The sequence below is a fragment of the Aedes albopictus genome, chromosome 2, assembly GCF_035046485.1.
Source record: "Aedes albopictus strain Foshan chromosome 2, AalbF5, whole genome shotgun sequence".
Taxonomy (NCBI): domain Eukaryota; kingdom Metazoa; phylum Arthropoda; class Insecta; order Diptera; family Culicidae; genus Aedes; species Aedes albopictus.
Window position 1 is genome coordinate 456,961,764 of NC_085137.1, and position 9,188 is coordinate 456,970,951.

Sequence of the window (9,188 nt, forward strand, 5' to 3'; positions counted from 1 at the left end):
TCGAATTGCAGGGTCTGCACGCTGTGCGTCTCTTCTGAGGGTGATTGAGCATGATCGTGACTCGGTGGACAGATGTGATGATTTTCCGATGATACGGATGACTCTGTTGAAAGTAATTATTGCTCTATTCGATTTAATTTGGAAATGATCGTCAGTTTATTACCTGGGTTGGCCGTCATTTCATTGAAGTTGGCTTCCAAGATTTGTTTCGCAGCTCCTTTGGTTCGGAATTTTTTTACAGGGAGTGGTTGCGTGGAGTCCGAATCAGTGTGACCAGACATTTCCGCCGCCTCAGCTTCCGCTTCTACGAACGTCTTGAAGGACTTTCGTTTCAGTGTGCAGGGAATTTTGTACCATTTTGAGGACGGGGCTGACGACCGGTCTTTGATGAGCGTTGCGGCATTTTTGTCTGGCCACATCAAGACGCTTCCGTTGACCCAACGTTGAGGCACGATAGAGATGAGGGTTTTTCCGCATTCTACCGTTTCGGCAACGGCGAAACAACCAGCGTTCTCTAAAAATGGATAGCAGACTCTTGTTATCCACACCGTGCAATATTAATTACACTAGTTTACAGCATTTTCGATCTCGGTAAGCTGATCATCATTTATGGTGTAGAATCATGCCCTGAGTTTGAAAACGCGAAAGAAAAAAATTACAGTAGAGCGGAAATTTTTTCGACTTTCCATACAAGGTTGATGATTTGAAATCGATTTTTGTTCTATTTTTAAGCAAAGTCGCTCACTTCAAACATCTCATTCTCCGTAATCAATGCTCCGATTGAGCTGAAATTTTTACTGTAACTCGCCTACATATGATATGTCAAATAAACGTCGAGAAAGAATTTTTAAGTTGTTTTTTTCTTATTAAAAAAATATATTTCAAAAAATTTTGGGAATTTTGCTAAAATTTAAGAAGATTGTCCCTAAAACTCGCCAATATCTTGAATATTTATCAATCTGACGCAAAACCTGTATTCAGATGATCGAATGGTATTGTATTCAGCTTTTAATTTATGGAAAAAGATTTAAAATTAGTTGAACAAAACGCAATATATTTGAATTTTTGTGAATTACATATTTTGAAAAGTTGCAAAACTCGATATTGAGCTAAAACTCAAAAACTGTTCTACTTAAAATTTTAAAGGTCGGTTTCGAAATCAGCACTAAATTGTGCTTCAAAAATTTTGGTCGTTGACAGAAGTTCACGACTTTCGTTTTATTTTGTAAACTTGTGTTATGAATATTTCTGTTCATTTTCTCTGACTGCAGCGGTGTTTTACGATAACTGAACCGAGCACTGAACTGTAAACAAAACTATGATGTTTTGACAGCTAATCCATGCATTCGTAACAAAGCACTTCCATCACTTATTCAACCTCAACACAGCCTTTGTTCATAATTGTTCAACCTTTATTCACACACGACGGTATGTAGCTTGTTCTTTCACAAATCACTAAGCTCGTACCATTTAAGGTGGAGCAGATGCTAAGGTAAGTGACTATGAATCAATGCATCGAAGTTCGATTCTCAATTATAATCATCATTTATATATTTCAATTTCAGCAACTATGAACTACTATTCTACATCTAGACCAAGAGTCCTGGCAATTCTGGCATAAATTCTGTGGGACTAATTCTGAATTTTTTTGGTAGTGCTGCATAAGTGATGATTAATTGCTGAACTAAAGATGATTAAGTGACTCTAAAGCTTCACCTGATCCTTGTCTGTTTTATAAATAAAATCATAAATCATTCCCATTTGCTGAATAATTGCTGGATAAAGGCTGAAAAGCGTTCTTCGCTCGGATATAAGCGCTTCTTCAACCTTAATCCAGCTTCAGGGAGAGCTCAAATCAACTTATGGCTGGATAAAATCACCAAAATTGGGTGTTTAAGAGCTGAACAAATGTTTACAGTTCTTTTGCACAGCTTTTGTTCAAATTAAGGTTGATTAGCATAAGTTAGAGAAGCGCTTAATCAACATCAAATTGTTACTTGGGAATCGTTCGTCAGTTGGTGGGCGCTGAGCTTTCCAATTGTCGGTCTGAATTCCTCCTCCAGGCCTACCTGAGCGTTTAGGTCTCCTATGATGATCTTGACGTTGTGGTTTGGCCAGCGGTCGTACTCGCGATTGAGCTGCGTGTAAAATACATCGTCATCATCTCATGCTTCCGAAGTGAGGACTTTCGGCCTTTAATCCTCAACTTGCACATTCTTTCGTCGACCGGTCACCAACCGTAATTCAAAACATGTGGATAAATTTGGCTGATGACAAAATAAATCAAACTTTGTACTTATACATTATTTATATTCACATGACAAACGATTAACTACAACAAAATAGTAAGACATATTTAAGATTTGCATCTATGTGTATGAATAAATAAAATAAACATATAATATGACAAACATTAAATAGTGAACTTAACTTACAGTAACAAACAGAAACATTTAAACACTTTTGTTTAGTTAGACTTGTAAATATTGTTTTCCAACTTATCTATAACCAAATCTTTCAAGCAGTCCATCAACAAATCTACTACAGAATTTTTGATGGAACCATGAGCTTCGTTCTTACCCTGTTCAAGTCCTTTAGTCTTACCGTATCCCTCGTGTAGCTTACGGTTATCAATTCTCATTTTGGAGAGCTCCTCTCTACAAAATCAAACAAATTCTTGAAAACCATACGCACATCAGACAAAGCAAGTTGTGTGGAGGATTCACTTACCTAGAAATTCCGAGTACATCCGATATGATGCGGCGGCTGATTCTGTAGTCCAGCTTTGCACTGATATCACCGGGTTTCTCGCCTGCAAATGTTACAGAGAGAAATAAAAATCAACTCAGATAAATATTGCTACCAATTATCATCCATATGACGATTACATAACGAACGGCACGACAATTCCACTATAGGAGCAAGCAAGCATCTGTTTCCCTCTACATATACTTGTCCAGCCAGCCAGAATCGGTGTCGCCGTTCGCCACGAGGCGGTGGAGAGATATAGAACTTTCGATTATTTGAATCGACTTCCCGCTTGGCTGGCGGGCGCCACGCCAACCTGGGAAGAGCGCGCGATGTCAAGGACACTGCTGCGGCGATCGGAGAGAAACAACCAAAGAGAGAGAAAGAAGCTAATAAAACTGTGTGCACTATCGTCGTAGCGGTACCGATGCAGCTAGTACTGCAGCAGTAGAATAAACACTACATATAGGTTGTTAGCATAGTGTCGTAGTGTAATCATCATCATCGAACGAGTTGTCCCTTCTGGTCGTCGTTACGCTCGCTTCAAATGTGTTTAAAACCAGGCTTGACAAGCTCGTTATGCGAATGAATATTTAGAAATGTATGATGAAATTAAATAATTTAATGTTCCTGAAGATTCAATTATGGAATTAATCGAATAACTAAAATAAATCTTGTAACAAGGCGCTTGTGAAGCTGCAAATTTTCCGGAGGACGTGCGAAAGGGTTAAAGTGGTGAGCTCGTTCCATATTATCATTTTTAAAAGTATGAGTTTATACATGCTGCAAAAAACATTGATTTTAATGTAATTTCGATGGTTTTTGCAATTTTTTCACAATTTGTAATTGTTTTTTGTGTAAGTCAGTTTGCATATGATTCCTTCAGAACAGAACTATGAATCGATAGTTTTACGGCATGATTTATTGCCGTAGCGTAGAAGTTGTCTTTCATACTGTTTGTTCAAATGAAACAACTGCATAGCTACTTAACACCGCTAGGCCTGTCTCTGTCTCTACCCGCTGTCATGTACTTCGTCTTGGTAGAGTTAATCATCAAGCCTATCATCGCTGTCCCTCGCTTCAGAGGAGCATAAGCTTCCTCCACTGCCCTAAGATCGATGCCGATGAGATCAATATTGTCCGCAAAGTCAAGGAGCATGTGCGACCGTGTGATGATAGTGCCTTTCCTCTGCATGTCAGACCTCCTAACCGCCCCTTCCAGTGCAATGTTGAACAGCAAATTTGAAAGGCTGCTTCAATCCATCCAAGATCACAAGCAAGGTAAACACTTCGTCTGCGATCCGAATACTTGATTTTAAACTCATCCAGCGTTGCGCGTATCAGCCTAATTAGTTTCGCCGGAAAACTATGTTCTGACATTATCTGCTATATCTCATTTCTTTTCGATGAATTGTACGCTGCTTTAATATCAATGAACTACTGATGGTGAATCTGCAAGTTATATTCCCGAAATGCATCTGGGATCATCCGCAGGCTAAACATTCGATCCGTCGTTGATCGGCCCTTACACAAACCAGCCTGGTATTCGCCGACGAAGGACTTCTTAAGAGGTCTCAGTCTGTTGAACAGGATACGCGATAGTATCTTATATGCCGAATTTAAAAGGGTCATCTCTCTGTAATTAGCACACTTTAGTATGTGCCCTTTCTTGTAGATTGGGCATATGAGATCATCCAACCAGCTGGTAGGCAATTCTTCATCCTCCCAAATCGTTACAATAGTCTGGTGGATTGATTGATGCATCCGTGCTTAAGAAGTTCGACCGGGATCTCGTCCTTCCCAGCAGCCTGCTGTTTGTCAGCTCCTTATGGGCCTTTTTAACCTCATCCAGTGTTGGTGGTTCCACTGCTTGACCGTCATCCATTATGGTAATCCTGTTCCTGGGTGCTCCTTCACTGCTACCATTCAACAAATCTTCGAAGTGCTCCTTCTACCTGGCTGCCACCGTTGTTTTGTCTGGCAGCATATATCCTTCTCGGTCATTGCACATGGCGGGCACTGGCGCAGTCTTGTGCCACGCACCTTGGACAGCTGCATAAAACCATCTGCATATCATTCGTGTCCATACTTTCCTGCGCTTCAGTAATCACACTCTCTTCGTGCTGCCGTTTTTTTACTGCGGTGGATTCGTTTCTCTGCTGATCTTGCCACCCTGTTGAGCCGCTCCCTGCTGGCTGATATGTTGGCACGTTGTATTCGCGGCATTTCTGCAACATCTGGCGGATGGCGAACATCTGATCCGTTGTAGCGCGTTCACCCAGGAATCCAGCTTAATATTGCCTCACGAACTCTCTTGCAATCGGCGATAGACGGCGGCATAAAATTTGAGAGAGTATCTTGTAGGCAGCGCTCAGTAGCGTGATCGCGCGACAGTTCCCGCAATCCAACTTGTCGCCCTTACTGCAGTCTCGCCATTTTGCCGCCTCATGTATCGATCGGACTTAAGAAGGGTAGAGGTAAGTTAGAGGGTCAAGGTATATGGTAGAATAGAGAATAGGGTGGATGGCAGGGTAGACGGTCGGGTTAGATGTTTTAAGTCAAGGATATAGTAGAAGGGAGGGTACAGGCTTACGGTAGAGGGCAGAGTGGAGGGTTAAAGTGGAGAGAAGGAGAAGGTTAGGGTAGATGGTAGGGTAGACGGTAGGGCAGAGGGTTTGGATGAAAGGTGGGCTAGAGCGTAGGGTAGATGATTAGGATAAATGGTAGGATGAAGGGTAAGGCAGATGGCTAGGGTAAATATTTAGGGTAAACGGTAAGAAGGAGGATAGTGTACAAGGTAGGGGGAAGGTTTATTTCTGTCCGGGTCATACATTACTGCGTCAATTAATTGATCTATTCAAGCCTAACTTTACCAAACACCGTATCTAACAAAATCCACGAACGGAGATAAACGAAGGGGAAGTTTGCTGTTGCCATAGCAACTCATACTTTGAGCATTTTAAAAATGTGAAAAATCCGGGTATTTTTTCACAAATCATCCTCATCCTCAAAAAAGAGTGATACAAGAAGTCCTTAACGAGATTCAGCTCCTCATGTGAAAAACTCTGTTTTGTTTACATATGTCACGTACGGTGTATGGTAAAGTTAGGCTTGTATTGTGGTTAGAATAGAGGATAGGACAGACGATGGGATTAAGGGTTAGGATAAAGCGTAGGATAGAGAGCAGGGAAGATGGTGAGGGTAGAGTTAAGAGTAGTGAGTAGGGTGAAGAAATGAGATTTTCTCGAGATACCTTCAGGAATTCTTTCCGGGATTTCTTCAGGCATTCCTCTTCTCGAAAAACGGAGGATTCCGGAAGAAACATCTGAAGGAAAGAATATGTCTGCAGGGATTACTTCCGAAATGGAATATGGAAGAATATAGATTTCTGCCGAGATGTCTTCAGGGAAACCTGATCCCCGAATACCTCAATCGTGCCGGAATCTCTGTTGAAATTTCTTCAACAATTCTTCCTGATTTTTTTACGGATTACTTCAATAATTCCCTCCAGAGTTTCTTCTATGTTTCTTTCAGGGATTCCAGCTCAGCTTCTAGGCAAGATTTCTGGCATGATTCCTCTAAGGATTCCATCAGGAATAACTTCAGAGATTTCTGTCGGGATTGCTAGTTTAGAAGGAACTTTTTCGGGAATTCTAGCCGGCATTCCTGCATAGATTCCTGCTGGGATTGCTTCACGGTTTCCTTCTGGTATTACTTTAAAGATTGCTGTCAATATATATTCAGAGAATCCAATGGGAATTCTTTTAGGTATAAGAGCCGGGGTTCCTGCTGGTATTCCTTGAAATATTCTCCCCGGGATGTTTTCATGGATTCCTCTCGGGATTTCACTTCTAATTCCTCCCAGGATTTGTTTTATGATTCGTTCAGGGATGGCTGTCGAGTTTCCAGTCGTAATTCCTTTCAGGATTCTTCCAGAATTCATGTAGGGAACTTGGTAGGGAAGCCTCCTGGGATTCCATCAGGTATTTCTGCCGGGATTGATATCGAAAACCTTCTGAAACGAAAATATTGAAATTTATGTGAAGCGTAACACTGTTGTAGACGCATTCCCTCCTTCAATAGCGTTACGTAGTTTATGAAGAATCTCTGAACAACTTCGATAGAGGAAGAAATAGTATTGAAATAGAGCCTTAGGTAGAAATAATGAGAACGGGAGTGTAAGAGAAAAATAGAGAAACAGAGTTTTTGTTGCACCTAGATATCTCTACTAAACCATGATGTTATCTGATAGTCATTTTCTGATTCTTCTTGAGTAGTTATCCTTTCTTTCACTCAATACAGACGTATAGAATCTATATGGATCAGAATACAACGAGAGTTCAAAAGTGGTGCTAAAATAGGACTAAGGAATGTTACAAGTTGAGGACCCATATGGACGATTTTTTTTGAAAGGGTGTCTGCTCATTACTCAAAATAAAATTCCCTGAGTTTTCGAGGTTTTTCCCAGGGGTCACTTTGAAAGTTACTACGCATGGCAAGAAGATCGTCGTTGTGATTGTGTTGCTCAACAATGGCCCTCTGTTAATTTCAATTTCTGTTCAATTTCTCTTATCGCTCGCTTGCGTATCTATCCACCGTATTCTTTCATTACTTTCCTTACTCCCTCTTACTTCGAGTAGTATTAATATCACCGAAAAAAGCCAATTAAAATTAATTATGATAACCCTAATTGTCTGAAAGAAATACACTACCCGTCATAAGTACGGACTCACAAAAAGTATTGCAACAATATTGCATCACCCTGACTCACCTCGATATCTCTAAAACCAGAACACCTACAAAAATGCTGCCTTCAGAAAAGTTGTTGCTTTTGGTCTTCTGAATAGCTTTCCTGAAGACAGCATCTTTGTTAGTCCTCAGGTTTTGGAGATATCGAGGTGAGTCAGGGTGATGCAATATTGTTGCAATACTTTTTGTGAGTCCGTACTTATGACGGGTAGTGTATATGTTTATAAAAAAAACTTTACAAGAAAATACTTAAAAACTAAGTAAACATCTTTCAAGATTTCTGAGTATTGTTTCTGGAATTTCTACCAGAGTTCCATCCTGGATTTCTGCAGAAGTTTTTCACGAGGTATCTGTTGGAGTACCTCCCGATATTTCTTCCAGAGTTTCTCGCTGAATTCTTCCTGAAGATCCATCCCTAAGTTATTCAAAGTTCCTTCATGAATGTCACTTAGTGGTTTTGCGGGATAGCTTTCAAACAGTTTATCGAAGAATTTTCTCCAATAGTTTCCCGATGTTTCTCTTGATTTCCTTACGGAATGCCGCTTGTAGCTCTTCCCAGGAACACATGAGATTTCCAAAGTTCCTCCTTGGATGTCCTTAATATTTCCTTTTGGGATAACTCTGTGAACTTTTTTCCGAGATGTCTAATTTTTTTTCTCAGGGTTTTCCTGAAGTTCCTGTCGAAATTTCTTGACTTTGCGGAGAAGATTTCACTTGGATTCCTTCGAATATTTCTCCGGAAATTTTCTTATAAGTAATTTCGTAACTTATCCCAAGAGACATTCTGAGGAAAACCCGTGGGAAAATCCCTACAAGAACTTTGGAAGTACCTATTAAAGCAATCCCTAAAGGAGTATCCAGAATCTTGGGACAATTTCCGTTAAAGATTCCGGGAAGAGTTCTGGGAATAATGCAGAGAAAATCTGTTAAAAAAGTCACTCCGGAAAAAAATCTTGGGAGAAGTCCGGAAAAATTCTCTGAGACCTCCCAGGACCAACAACAGAAGGAATATTTTGAGAGATGTTCCAGGAGAAACTCCGAGAGAAATCACAGGTGAAACTTCAAAATAAACCCCACGAGGGTCTTTAAGAAATATACCAGCTGAAACTTCTGTAGAAAACAAGGAAGGAATTCTAGAAGAAACCTCAAAGAAATTTCTTGATATTACAGGAAAAACTTTGGAAGCAATTTCGGGTGGAACTCCTGCAGAAAATTCGTGAAAAACTCCATAAGAAATCCTTGGAGGAACTCTAGTAGAAATCCCAGGAATAACTTCTTCAGCAAGAAATTCTGGGAAGATCTACTGCGGAAGTCCTAAGAGGAACAGCAGCAACAGCCTCTACAAGTTACGAGTTAAATAGGGCACGATCGGTGAAGTACTAGATTTGTAGTAATGAGCAGAATTTTTGTATGGTGAGAAGGTAAATTCTCCGTTTCTGCAAGGAAATGGTACAAAAAGCGTGGGTATTATGATTCCTTGTCTAATTTGATGCAGTTTGAGCAAAACATTGCAAAATTCTGTTGTTGTTTTCCCCATTTCTTGCCTCTTGAACAGCACAGTTTTTCAATGTTTCGCTCAAACAGCATCAAATTAGACATGGAATCATAATACCCACGCCTTTTGTACCATATGCTCCAATTTGCAGCATTTTATCGGAATCGTCGCCTTGTCGGAAATATTTGCTAGGTCT

At 40.3% G+C, this 9,188-nt stretch overlaps 2 protein-coding genes across 2 annotated transcripts in view; both read right to left on the reverse strand.

Annotated features, from left to right (window-relative positions):
* Positions 1 to 9,188, reverse strand: part of LOC109397934 (transmembrane emp24 domain-containing protein 5) — a 548,078-nt gene that overhangs the window by 286,898 nt on the left and 251,992 nt on the right. The gene's annotated exons all lie outside the window — the stretch shown is intronic.
* The window catches only part of LOC109397838 (maternal effect protein staufen), a gene marked incomplete in the record, with an annotated part of 103,380 nt that overhangs the window by 15,401 nt on the left and 78,791 nt on the right, over positions 1 to 9,188 (reverse strand). Inside the window, 3 exon segments of the mRNA XM_062853933.1 lie at positions 164 to 514; positions 2,581 to 2,657; positions 2,731 to 2,812. Of these exon segments, the coding sequence (XP_062709917.1) occupies positions 164 to 514; positions 2,581 to 2,657; positions 2,731 to 2,812 (510 nt within the window).